A 14,376-nucleotide genomic window follows, 5' to 3' on the forward strand; every position below is an offset into this window, starting at 1 on the left:
GATTACACTTTACTTAAAGTCCCCTTATTTAGCATTTATAAGTAGTATAAGTTTTTAAACTTTGCCAAATAAATGGTTCATAACAAACTTTAGTGTAGTTATAACAGAATATTAGAACATTTTAAGTGTTTATTAATGTACAGTTTTTGTCAACAATTATAACTTATTAACATATTTTATATTATTACAACTGTGTCATACTATATTGTCACTTATTATCTGTTTGTACACCGGCAGCCCTTACCACTTATATCTGCTTACAGCTACATTATAGTCTGTTGTAAACCATTTATTAAATGTCTTTAAATGACTGTCTATTTATTTTACTTAACTATCTCACTGATTTTAACTTTATAACTGCAATCAAAACAAGCTTACTGGGGCCAGTTACACAATACAGAGTTCAGTCTCAGTTTTAATCTCACACCAGAAAGCTTCAGAAAAATAAAGACAGACTTTTATTAGATTTTAAACCCAGGATGTTAGACAAACCCCACACCAACTCAAATCCAAGTGTTATTTCTCCATTACAACATTGGTGAAACCTGCTAAAGATTAACTGTAATGAACTTCAAGCATAAAAAGTTGGCTCCCCTACCCCCAGGCCAACTCAAAATTAGGTGTATTTTTATAATAGCAACAGTGACACCTGCTGACAAGAGACGCCCACTACAGAAACCCTTTTTTATCTCACGTTTTCCTCACATTGTCTCTCAAGCGCTTTTTTTCATCTGTTACACAACAACATCTGAGTGCAGCATTACTATTATATTTAAAGGATATTTAATTCCCAGCCTTTGCATTTCAACTTGTGGCCATTCGGATCAGATGAAAACACTTTTGCCTTCCTACATGTTACATGGACGACATGCTATACAAACTACCTCGTTTCTAGCATAACCCGCTCCTTATACTCTGGCTATAATGAAGACTTAAACAAAACATGACAGGAATTATGTTAAATGAAGCTTTCACTACTTCATAGTGAAAGCCCCCACACATTAATTACAATATCTTGACTGTTTTAGATTAAAATTGTGTTTATTAAATGCATTATAAACACTTCATTACCGATTACCCTAATAACCACTACAGATGCACGTGTTTACTTGTTGATTCTGTTATTTGGATGTGCGCGGTAGTACAGTTTTGAAGCGAACGAGGCCCACTGAGGCTCTAGATGTACTCGGCCCAGATTTGTGTGCTCGGCCACTGTCAACATCACCACCTACATCACGGTCATCATCAGAGACCACAGGTAATATCTTCAGTGGCAGTTTATTCCAGGTGTTAATCAATGGAAATAGTCTCTCAGTGAAAGTGTGCGTGAAGGTGTGTATGTGTGTGTTAGTATCAGGATCAAAGAATGACAGTTTTCCTCTGTTCCAGTCCAGATGAACTCTGATCCTCCACAGCTTCTTCTTCACTGAGAGAACAGTGGGGGGATGTGGTGGGGAGACTGCTGTGTATTCATCTTTACTGAACTTTACTGCCCATAATCCAGATGTTATGTCTGTGCGTCTCTTTCTTTGGACAGACTCTGCTGCCACACCGACATACCAGGCTGTGCTGTCTCCAACCTCAACATCCCAGCTGTGAGTCCCTGAGCTAAAACTCTCAGAGCCCAGGACAGATATGAAAGAATCAAACCTTTCTGGATTGTCAGGAAGCTTCTGTTTCTCTCCACTCCTCACACTGGTCAGATCTTCAGACGGAAAGAGTCCTGGGTGAGCAGTGTTCGGATCCAGAATCACAGGAGTGTAGGAGACCATCTCCTTCATCTTGTTCCAGATGTTGAAGGTCAGGTTGCCCAGGTGTTTGGCCACATCTATCAGAGCTCCTGAGACCAGCTCTGGATCATCCAGCAGGGGGCACTGCTGGACTCTTTTCACCACAGCCTTGTAGTTCTGCAGGAATGAGACGTCTTCAGCTCTCAGCTCCTCCTCCGAGGCTTTGATTGTGTCTGAAAGAGCTGCTATCTCTTTACTCAGAACCATAATCTTCTGCTTCATCATCCGACTCTTCTGCTCCTTTTCCTCCCTCAGAGCAGTGATCCTGGCCTCCTCTTCCTCTTGTAGAAACTGGTGAAGCTTCTTAAATTGCTCTTTAATCTGCCTCTCTGTGTCTCTGGCCTGGACATTAATGTGTTTTGCTGTTAGATCACATTTTCCATTAACTTCTTTAAAGAGCTTCAGTTTGTCCTGTAAGGGCTTTAAGGATTTCTGGAGCTCCTCTTTGTGATCATGTGCAGCTTCATTGATGGGTCTGAATCTGTGGTTGTTGTGTATTTTTGAATCTCGACAGACAACACACACTGGCTGCTGATGGTCCAGACAAAAGAGTTTGAGTTTCTCAGAGTGCAGACTGCAGAGATCCTCAGACCCTGCTGAAGCTCTCTGATCTCTCTCCAGTAAGAAGGTCTCACACAGGTTCTTTAATACCAAGTTACAAGGTGGGTTTTTCCTTCCAGATACAGTCTTACAAACTGGACACTCGTGTACTTGTTTCCCTCTCCACCATCTCTGCAGACAGTTTTTACAGAAGCTGTGGCTGCATGTCAGGATAACAGGATCTTTATAGATGTCATGACAGACGGGACAGGAGAGATCATTCTCTGGTCCGGACGCCATTTTGTCTAGGAGTGAAGCTGAAAACACACAAATATATTACATACTTGTAAGTAGGATGAGTTCATGGTTGGTCTGGCTCTGCGCATGAGATTTGTTACAAATAAAAAAAATATAGAAAATTGCCAGCTATATCCTTTGAGTTAGTGAAAACCACAGAGATAAAGACCGAAAGTTACAGTTGCCTTTAAAATAAAGGCCAAGATTACCACACTGGAAATACAATTTCTAAGTACCTTCACTGTGTTTGCCACCCTGCAGTATCACACTATCACAGCTTTGAAATGATTTTGGACTTCGTCTTGACTCTGGGACTGTGTGTAGCAGCAGAGTTAGTGATAGTGAAAGTGAACTGAGACATCAGGTCCTTTTTTAAAGAAGAACCAAAGTGTCAGTAACAGCTGAGTTTAGCTAATACAAATGTGCTGTACTCAGTCCAAACATTAATCTTCCTTAACTGTATAAGGAGCAATATTTATATAACCCCATCCCTTTTCCATGAGTGGATCAGGAGCAGATTATTGCTGTATGTGCATTATTAAAGCATGAAAATGATTAAGATAAATTAGCAGCAGCGTGTACAATTGATTTGTTTGTGAATGTCAGGCATCATCATTTTATTAGGAAAATCCTGTCAGTAGCAAGCTGACCAACACAGAGACACACAGGCAGGTGAGCTGCAGGCTCTCAGGTGAGCTCTGATGTCTCAGTGAAAGATATTAGCCATAAGTTCAAGAGTTGAATGACAGATAACACAAGTAGAGCCTTATTTATTTGTTTATGAGACTATTTAAAGAATCTCAGGTAAGGTTTGAAATGGCGGACACCAGATAGTTGGTTTAAACAGAGCAGTGCATTACCTCCAGGTTATCAAACATCTATTGTCTTGTAACATTTGTTGTGACAATCTATCATATATCAATTTTAAATATTATTTTTTTATTCTCTGATTCATATCAATAAAATAAAATGTAAAATAACTGTTTAAAATTCAAATTCATGATACAAGTCTCTCCCTCTAGCCAAGTTATATAAGCAAATACATGTGACTCACACTCATGACTCACACACATGTGCATATGAAAGAAAAAACAGAGATTCAGAGCAAGTGCACATACACAACTATTTTAGCTGTCTGACAAAAAATGTCCCCACCAAAGGTCAAACCAAACCTGCACCCTATTACAAGTCAAACTTTGAGTTGTGATTCTCTGAAAACTCACCTTCAGTGATTGAAGTCAGCTGCAAGTTTTAGCGTCAGTATTCCAGTAGTGAAGGTTCAGGTTGTAGCCTGAAAGTGAATCCTTGAATCTCTGTTTCTCTCCTTTTATTGGTGTTCAGTTCAGGAATAGTTTCGGTTTTGTGGCTTGTCACAGGTGACGCAGAGAATAGGTGGAGCTTTGTCAGATGGTTTCTGGGTGTGTGTCATTCCACTGTAATTGCTCAGGTGTGTATTGTCAAGTCAAGACAAGTCAATATTATTTATATAGCACCAAATCACAAGAGAAGTTATTTCAGGGCACTTTCACATAGAACAGGTCTAGACCGTACTCTTTAATTTACAGAGACCCAACAGTCCCCCATGAGCAAACACTTGGCGACAACGGCAAGGAAAAACTCCCCTTTAATGGGAAGAAATATCAAGCAGAACTGGACTCTAGGTGGGCGGCCATCTGCCTTGACCAGTTGGGTTGAGAGAAACAGAGGGAGGGGGAGAGGGGAGAGAGAGACACAGAGAAGCACAGCAACAACAACAACAATAACAATAATCATAATAATAGAAATATGACTAATAAAAACAGCAGTAGTGACAGTAGCAGTGGGCGTTGAGCTGGACAGTAGTCTGTCCGCAGCCGAAGGTCAGCTGCAAGACAAGAAAGCACAAAACTATGGGGAAGATGCCAAGTTAGTAACATGCATTAATGGTACATGAATACTTTTGGAGACTGTAGGAACCACAAGTAAGCATCCACTTTGGGAGCACAGTGTTCTAGTGGGATAATATGGTACTGAGCTCTTTAAGATGTGATGGTGCCTGACCATTAAGGGCTTTGTAGGGAAGGAGAAGGATTTAAAATTCTATTCTGGATTTTACAGGGAGCCAGAGTAGAGAAGCTAAAATGGAAGAAAAATGATCTCTTTTTCTAGTTTTTGTCAGTACACGTGCAGCTGTATGCTGGACCAGGTGGAGAGTCTTTAGAGACTTGTGTCTCATCCTGTGGTTGTTACTGCATAAATCCATGCATTCTGTTTGATAAGACTTTCAAACTGAAGTCCTGGCTTCAAAATTTGAGGTTTTTTTTCTATTTTCTAGCAGATTGAGCCATTTCCTCTTTTTTAACCCTGTGTGCAAAATGCATGCTATTTTCCTGGTTCCACTAGGGGCATTAATCCTATATTATAAATACTGCAGCCAAGTATATTACAGCTCCAATGGGTTGTATGTGTGAGTAGGGATGTCTAAATGTGATGTCTGTGTGTGTATGGAGAAATTGGTGTGTGTGTGTGTGTGTGTGTGTGTGTGTGTGTGTGTGTGGCCAAAATACAGACACTCAAATCCTTATGGGAAAAAAAGTCCCAATGTAAACCCATAAAAACTGTATTTTTTGATCCTCTGGCTACAATAGTGTATAACCATGCATTCTATTTTATAAGGCTTTCAAACTGAAGCCCTGGCTTCAAAATTATAGTTTTTACTATTTTCCAGCTGAGCAATTTTCTCCTGTTTGCCCTGAAAAACAAATACACAACATTAGCATTGCTCTCCACTAGGGGCTATGCCTGGGGCATTTCATGCATTATCAAATTTTGCAGACATTGTAGCAAATTTATTCATCTGAAAATGTTGTGTTTGTATTGATGTGGATGTCCAAGGGTGGTGTATGTGTGTGTATGGAAAAACGAGTGTGTGTCTGTGTGTGTGCAGCTAAAAAGAGGTCATTTATATGGGCTGCAGGTCACATTACTCATTTCTCCCTCTCTCACAGACACACACATACACACACCTTCATCCACCTGCCCACACTCATACACACATGCATGCACATGCACACATATGCCCATGCACATGCAGGCCTTCTGACTCAATAAAATATATTATACCTGTAACAGATGCCTACATGAGTTACAGTGCAGTATCTGCTATTGAGCTTGACACACACACGTATGCATGCAGGCACGCACACATGCACAGACACAGACCCACCCACTCACACACTGATTCATTTCTGTTCTTGAATTTAAATGTTGAAGTCGAAGTGATGTTGTATTTATGCTATATTTCTAAAGCAAAATAAGGTAATATGCTATTAGAAAGTAAAATTATGATAATATAAAAAAATAATGCATAAATTTCAATGTTGTTGCTAATCACTGATATATCCCAAACTATGATGAAAAAAAATCCCCCTTGCCCTTACTATATAAAAAATATTTCAATTTTTGTGTTTTTTTAATAAAAATTAGTGGTATCATGACAAAAACTGGCATTTAAAGGGTCAAAATTCTGAAAATAAATGAATATTTGTTAATTATGATCAGGACTGAAGTTAGTTAAAAAAATAACTTTGTGAAAGTGTAAAAAGATATTTATATATAATATTTTTATAGCAGTTTTTGATGGGGACCTTTTAGGTCCCTAATATGCTCTATTGATAGTATTTTAAAGTGAGGCCCAAGAGTTAATGCAGTTCCTTTAATGCCAATTAAATGTTCCAGTCTGCAATAGGATGAGATGGTCTATAGTGTCAAATGCAGCACTAACATCTAACAAGACAACTACAGAGAGAAGTTCTTTGTCCGATGCAATTAGGAGGTTATTTGTAACTTTCACCAGTGATGTCTCTGTGATATGATGCACTCTAAATCCTGACTGAAAATCCTTAAATAAACTATTGTTAAGTACAAAGTCACACAACTGATTGGCGACTGCTTTCTCAAGGATCTTAGAGAGAAGGGGAAGGGTAGATATAGGTCCATTTGTGTATATCTCACACAAACATGGACATGCATATTTTCTAACTGATTTTGTGAGAGGCGGTGAGAAAATGTACGCTGAAAATATGACAGTATTTATTCACTTCATGGGATCAGGAGGAAATTTCATAAGCAAAAAAGTTCATATCTCCTGCCACTTTCTCGAAATTCATCATCATCAGAATCAAGAATGTTTCTGCCATCCTGATAATTAACATCCAGGGTCATCTTAGTGATGGGAACAGTGGAACTAAGTGTCTAGTGTTCTCCAAAGTTTTATTATACTTCTTCTATACAGTAACAAACTGTAATTCACCATAATTCTGTAAATAAAACAGGATTCCAGTAAAGTCTTATTCTGTTGTATTTTAATATTAAATACAATCAGACAGTAATCCCTCCTGAGTGTATGGGCCACAGTTATGTTGATGGCTTTACATCTTATGTCCAGAGTATAATGAAGAACAAACAAAAATGATGGAAATACTGTTCTATAATGTCCCAAAACCTTAAAGTGAAAATTTCAAAGAATACATTAAACTTTCTTAAATGTGTTATAAAGACTTCATTACCAGGGTCATCTTAGTGATGGGAACAGTGGAACTAAGTGTCCAGTGTTCTCAAAAGTTTTATTATGTTTCTTCTATGTTTTAACAAACTGTAATTCACCATAATTCTGCAAATAAAACAGGATTCCAGTAAAGTCTTATTCTGTTGTCTTTTAATATTGAATACAATCAGACAGTAATCCTTTCTCAGTGTATGGGTCACAGTTATGTTGATGGCTTTACATCTTATGTCCAGAGTATAATGAAGAACAAACAAAAATGATGGAAATACTGTTCTATAATGTCCTGAAACCTTACAGTGAAAATTTCAAACAATGCAGCAAAATTTCTTAAATGTGTTATAAACACTTCATTACTGATTACTCGAAAAACCACCACAGACAAACATGTTTACTTTATGATTCACTTATTTAGACACACGCTTCACTGATTTTTAACTGAAAAAGGAATAGATGTTTACTGGGGCTGCAGATGTAATGGGCCCACAGTTAACATCATCACCTTCATCATCATCATCATCATCACCATCACCATCATCATCATCATCATCACCCTCATCATCATCATCATCACCATCATCATCATCACCCTCATCATCATCATCATCATCATCACCATCACCATCACCATCATTATCTTCATCATCGGAGACCACAGGTAATATCTTCAGTGGGATTTTATTCCAAGTGGTAATGTATGGAAACAGTCTCTCAGTGAAAGTGTGTGTGAAGGTGTGTATGTGTGTGTTAGTATCAGGATCAGAGAATGACAGTTTTCCTCTGTTCCAGTCGAGATGAACTCTGATCCTCTGTAGCTTCTTCTTCACTGAGAGAACAGTGGAGGGATGTGATGGGGAGTCTGCTGTGTATTCATCTTTACTGAATTTTACTGCCCATAATCCAGACTTTGTGTATGTGGGTCCCTTTCTTTGGACAGACTCTGGTGTCACACCAACATACCAGGCTGTGCGGTCTCCAACGTCAACAACCCAGCTGTGAGTCCCTGAGTTAAAACCCTCAGAGCCCAGGACAGAGGGATAGAAATCAAACCTTTCTGGGTTTTTAGGAAGCTGCTGTCTCTCTCCACGTCTCATACTGGTCAGATCTTCAGACAGGATGAGCTCTGGATGAGCAGTATTTGGATCCAGAATCACAGGAGTGTAGGAGACCATCTCCTTCATCTTGTTCCAGATGTTGAAGGTCAGGTTGCCCAGGTGTTTGGCCACATCTATCAGAGCTCCTGAGACCAGCTCTGGATCATCCAGCAGGGGGTGCTGCTGGACTCTTTCCACTGCAGCCTTATAGTTCTGCGGGAATGAGATGTCTTCAGCGCTCAGCTCCTCCTCTGTGGCTCTGATTGTGTCTGACAGAGCTGCTATCTCTCTGTTCAGAACCTCAATCTTCTCCTTCATCATCTGACTCTTCTGCTCCTCTTCCTCCCTCAGAGCAGTGATCCTGGCCTCCTCTTCCTCTTGTAGAAACTGATGAAGCCTCTTAAACTGCTCCTTAATCTGCTTCTCTGTGTTTCTGGCCTGGACCTTAATGTGTTCTGCTGTTTGATCACAGTTTCCTTTAACTTTTTTAAAGAGCTTCAGTTTCTCCTTTAAGGACTTCAAGGATTTCTGGAGCTCCTCTTTGTGATCTTGTGCAGCTTCATCAATGGGTCTGAATCTGTGGTTGTTGTGTATTTTTGAATCTCGACAGACGAGACACACTGGCTGCTGATGGTCCAGACAGAAGAGTTTGAGTTTCTCAGAGTGCAGACTGCAGAGATCCTCAGACCCTGCTGAAGCTCTCTGATCTCTCTCCAGTAAGAAGGCCTCACACAGGTACTTTAACGCCAAGTTACAAGTTGGGTTGTTGCTTCCAGATACCGTCTTACAAAGTGGACACTCTTGTTCATGTTTCCTGCCCCACCATCCCTGCAGACAGTTTTTACAGAAGCTGTGGCTGCATGTCAGGATAACAGGATCTTTAAAGATGTCATGACAGAGGGGACAGGAGAGATTTTTCTCTGGTCCAGATGCCATTTTCTCTCTGAGTGAAGCTGAAAACACACAAAGCAGAACATTGAAACAAGAAGTCAGTCATGATATGTCATTTATTCAGTTATTCACAGTTTCGTTCATAGACATAGATTTGGGTATGTACAGAAGGCACACGTCTCTACCAATATCAAGGTGAATTGTCTCATTGCTATTTTGACTCCAGTGTTGCCATTACGATCTATGCAGAGTTGCCAGGTTTGTGTGTTGTCTTTTTCAAAATGTGTGTTATTGTGATAACAAGTGAAAGGACGTGACATGGGGGGATACCCGACTTGATGATCTGACAACCCTCAACTTGAAACTGCACCACGTTGTCAAGCTGCAACCCGACAATGTAGAAGCAGATAATATAGATGAATGAATGGTGGTTAATCTGGAGCAGTTAGTATTCATATTTTAAATGTTATAAAGCAAAATCAGTCAGTTGATATTAGGCCATATTTAAAGTTCAGGTATAAGGTGTTGTCAGTTGCTTTGACTTCTATGTTTATGATTAACCAGCCCTCCTAACTCTAACCATCTGGAACTATAATTGAACATTTATTACTATATTGCATTTAATAGCAATATTGAACAAGAAAATATCAGTGAAAAGGCTTTAAACTCAAGGGTAACATTAGCTGTTAGCAAGCAGCACCGTTTATTATTTAACTTTAAATAAAGTAAGCAAACATGTAGCTCCTGTTTTTACTACGCTCTTTATCTCGACACAAAAAATATCCCTATATTCCCTGATTTGTAGGATCCATTTCAGTGCTGAAGATTTGTTTGACAAAAACAATAATTTACCTCCTACTAATAGCGAAGGACAACAAGCTAACACCAATGTTAATGACTTGTTGGTTATAGTTAAAAAACTGGTTCTAAAGTCACTAATAAGAAAAAATAATTAAATAGGGAAATATCAAATATCATACACAGTGGCATCTACCTTACTAGGAACCTCACTCTTGAGGGTTACTATTTTATCACTATTTTTAACTTTTGCAACCTTTTCTAAAAAAGGTACTGTCTTCAGGGACGAAGGAACACGTCACCCAGTGCAGAGGTGTGGCTCATTGACATGTTTTTAATCGCCTGTGGACAACAACGGAGGTCTATGGCAGACTGGACTTTGGAATCTAAGGTCAGGTTTGAAATGGCAGACACCAGATAGTTGGTTTAAACAAAGCAGCACATTACCTCCAGGTTATCATACATCCATTGTCTTGTAACATTTGTTGTGACAATCTATCATATGTCAATTTTGAATATTATTTTTTATTCTGATTCATATCAGTAAAATAAAATATGAAATATCTGTTTAAAATTCAAATTCATGACACAAGACCCTCTAGTCAAGTTATATTTGCAAATACATGTTCAATAAATTAAGCATTTTACAGTCACATGTCATGTGTGCATATGAAAGAGAAAACAGAGATTCAGAGCAAGTGCACATACACAACTATTTTAGCTGTCTGACAAAAAATGTCCCTACCAAAGTTCAAACCAAACCTGCACCCTATTACAAGTCAAACTTTGAGTTGTGATTCTCTGAAAACTCACCTTCAGTGATTGAAGTCAGCTGCAAGTTTTAGCGTCAGTATTCCGGTAGTGAAGGTTCAGGTTGTAGCCTGATAGTGAATCCTTGAATCTCTGTTTCTCTCCTTTTATTGGTGTTCAGTTCAGGAATAGTTTCGGTTTTGTGGCTTGTCACAGGTGACGCAGAGAATAGGTGGAGCTTTGTCAGATGGTTTCTGGGTGTGTGTCATTCCACTGTAATTGCTCAGGTGTGTATTGTCAAGTCAAGACAAGTCAATTTTATTTATATAGCATCAAATCACAACAGAAGTTATTTCAGGGCACTTTTCACATAGAGCAGGTCTAGACCGTACTCTTTAATTTACAGAGACCCAACAGTCCCCCATGAGCAAGCACTTGGCGACAACGGCAAGGAAAAACTCCCCTTTAACGGGAAGAAATATCAAGCCGAACCGGGCTCTGGGTGGGCGGCCATTTGCCTTGACCAGTTGGGTTGAGAGAGACAGAGGGAGGGGGAGAGGGGAGAGAGAGACACAGAGAAGCACAGCAACAACAACAACAATAACAATAATCATAATAATAGAAATATGACTAATAAAAACAGCAGTAGTGACAGTAGCAGTGGGCGTTGAGCTGGACAGTAGTCTGTCCGCAGCCGAAGGTCAGCTGCAAGACGAGAAATCACAAAACTATGGGGAAGATGCCAAGTTAGTAACATGCATTAATGGTACATGAATACTTTTGGAGACTGTAGGAACCACAAGTAAGCATCCACTTTGGGAGCACAGTGTTCTAGTGGGATAATATGGTACTGAGCTCTTTAAGATGTGATGGTGCCTGACCATTAAGGGCTTTGTAGGGAAGGAGAAGAATTTTAAATTCTATTCTGGATTTTACAGGGAGCCAGAGAAGAGAAGCTAAAATGGAAGAAAAATGATCTCTTTTTCTAGTTTTTGTCAGTACACGTGCAGCTGTATGCTGGACCAGGTGGAGAGTCTTTAGGGACTTGTGTCTCATCCTGTGGTTGTTACTGCATAAATCCATGCATTCTGTTTTATAAGACTTTCAAACTGAAGTCCTGGCTTCAAAATTTGAGTTTTTTTCCCTATTTTCTAGCTGATTGAGCCATTTCCTCTTTTTTAACCCTATGTGCAAAATGCATGCTATTTTCCTGCTTCCACTAGGGGCATTAAACCTATATTATAAATACTGCAGCCAAGTATATTACAGCTCCAATGGGTTGTATGTGTGAGTAGGGATGTCTAAATGTGATGTCTGTGTGTGTATGGAGAAATTGGTGTGTGTGTGTGTGTGTGTGTGTGTGTGGCCAAAATACAGACACTCAAATCCTTATGGGAAAAAAGTCCCAATGTAAACCCATAAAAACTGTATTTTTTGATCCTCTGGCTACAATAGTGTATAACCATGCATTCTATTTTATAAGGCTTTCAAACTGAAGCCCTGGCTTCAAAATTATAGTTTTTACTATTTTCCAGCTGAGCAATTTTCTCCTGTTTGCCCTGAAAAACAAATACACAACATTTGCATTGCTCTCCACTAGGGGCTATGCCTGGGGCATTTCATGCATTATCAAATTTTGCAGACATTGTAGCAAATTTATTCATCTGAAAATGTTGTGTTTGTATTGATGTGGATGTCCAAGGGTGGTGTATGTGTGTGTATGGAAAAACGAGTGTGTGTCTGTGTGTGTGCAGCTAAAAAGAGGTCATTTATATGGGCTGCAGGTCACATTACTCATTTCTCCCTCTCTCACAGACACACACATACACACACCTTCATCCACCTGCCCACACTCATACACACATGCATGCACATGCACACACATGCCCATGCACATGCAGGCCTTCTGACTCAATAAAATATATTATACCTGTAACAGATGCCTACATGAGTTACAGTGCAGTATCTGCTATTGAGCTTGACACACACACGTATGCATGCAGGCACGCACACATGCACAGACACAGACCCACCCACTCACACACTGATTCATTTCTGTTCTGAATTTTTGAATTTAAATGTTGAAGTCGAAGTGATGTTGTATTTATGCTATATTTCTAAAGCAAAATCAGGTAATATGCTATTAGAAAGTAAGATGATGATAATATAAAATAATAATGGATAAATTTCAATGTTGTTGCTAATCACTGACATATCCCAAACTATGATGAAAAAAAAATCCCCCTTGCCCTTAGTATGTAAAAAATATTTCAATTTTTGTGTTTTTTTTTTTAACAAAAATTAGTGGTATCATGACAAAAACTGGCATTTAAAGGGTCAAAATTCTGAAAATGAATGAATATTTGGTAATTATGATCAGGACTGAAGTTAGTTTAAAAAAATAACTCTGTGAAAGTATAAAAAGATATTTATATATAATATTTTTATGGCAAGTTTTGATGGGGACCTTTTAGTTCCCTAATATGCTCTATTGATAGTATTTTAAAGTGAGGCCCAAGAGTTAATGCAGTTCCTTTAATGCCACTTAAATGTTCCAGTCTGCAATAGGATGAGATGGTCTATAGTGTCAAATGCAGCACTAACATCTAACAAGACAACTACAGAGAGAAGTTCTTTGTCCGATGCAATTAGGAAGTTATTTGTAACTTTCACCAGTGATGTCTCTGTGATATGATGCACTCTAAATCCTGACTGAAAATCCTCAAATAAACTGTTGTTAAGTACAAAGTCACACAACTGATTGGCGACTGCTTTCTCAAGGATCTTAGAGAGAAGGGGAAGGGTAGATATAGGTCCATTTGTGTATATCTCACACAAACATGGACATGCATATTTTCTAACTGATTTTGTGAGAGGTGGTGAGAAAATGTACGCTGAAAATATGACAGTATTTATTCACTTCATGGGATCAAGAGGAAATTTCATAAGCAAAAAAGTTCATATCTCCTGCCACTTTCTCGAAATTCATCATCAGAATCAAGAATGTTTCTGCCATCCTGATAATTAACATCCAGGGTCATCTTAGTGATGGGAACAGTGGAACTAAGTGTCTAGTGTTCTCCAAAGTTTTATTATACTTCTTCTATACAGTAACAAACTGTAATTCACCATAATTCTGCAAATAAAACAGGATTCCAGTAAAGTCTTATTCTGTTGTATTTTAATATTAAATACAATCAGACAGTAATCCCTCCTGAGTGTATGGGCCACAGTTATGTTGATGGCTTTACATCTTATGTCCAGAGTATAATGAAGAACAAACAAAAATGATGGAAATACTGTTTTATAATGTCCTGAAACCTTACAGTGAAAATTTCAAACAATGCAGAAAACTTTCTTAAATGTGTTATAAACACTTCATTACTGATTACCCTAAAAACCACCACAGACAAACATGTTTACTTTTTGATTCAGTTATTTAGACACACGCTTCAGTAATTCTAAATTCAAAAAGGGAAAAGGGCTCATCATCATCTCCATCATCATCAGAGACCACAGGTAATATCTTCAGTGGGAGTTTATTCCAAATGTTAATGTATGGAAACAGTCTCCTAATGAAAGTGTGTGTGAAGGTGTGTGTTAGTATCAGAATCAGAGAATGACAGTTTTCCTCTGTTCCATTACATTATAGTCTGTTAAAATCATTTATTAA

General features: G+C 38.7%; 2 protein-coding genes across 2 annotated transcripts; both read right to left on the reverse strand.

Annotated features, from left to right (window-relative positions):
• Positions 1-1,121: 1,121 nt before the first annotated feature.
• On the reverse strand, positions 1,122-2,688 carry LOC122980516 (nuclear factor 7, ovary-like). Its single transcript, XM_044348589.1, has one exon. The coding sequence runs from the start codon at positions 2,628-2,630 to the stop codon at positions 1,122-1,124; it is 1,509 nt and encodes a 502-aa protein (XP_044204524.1). The 5' UTR covers positions 2,631-2,688.
• A 5,066-nt stretch (positions 2,689-7,754) lies between these two features.
• Positions 7,755-9,200, reverse strand: LOC122981045 (E3 ubiquitin-protein ligase TRIM39-like; the record flags this gene model as incomplete). The annotated part of the gene is made up of 1 exon (XM_044349544.1): positions 7,755-9,200. A coding segment is annotated over exon 1 (1,446 nt), but the record flags the coding sequence as incomplete, so codon positions are not given.
• Positions 9,201-14,376: the final 5,176 nt, after the last annotated feature.

Source organism: Thunnus albacares, chromosome 4 (assembly GCF_914725855.1).
Source record: "Thunnus albacares chromosome 4, fThuAlb1.1, whole genome shotgun sequence".
NCBI classification, from domain to species: domain Eukaryota; kingdom Metazoa; phylum Chordata; class Actinopteri; order Scombriformes; family Scombridae; genus Thunnus; species Thunnus albacares.

Coding starts and splice junctions, on each gene's coding strand:
- LOC122980516 (XM_044348589.1), bottom strand. CDS start 2,630: ATGGCGTCCGGACCAGAGAATGATCTCTCCTGTCCCGTCTGTCATGAC.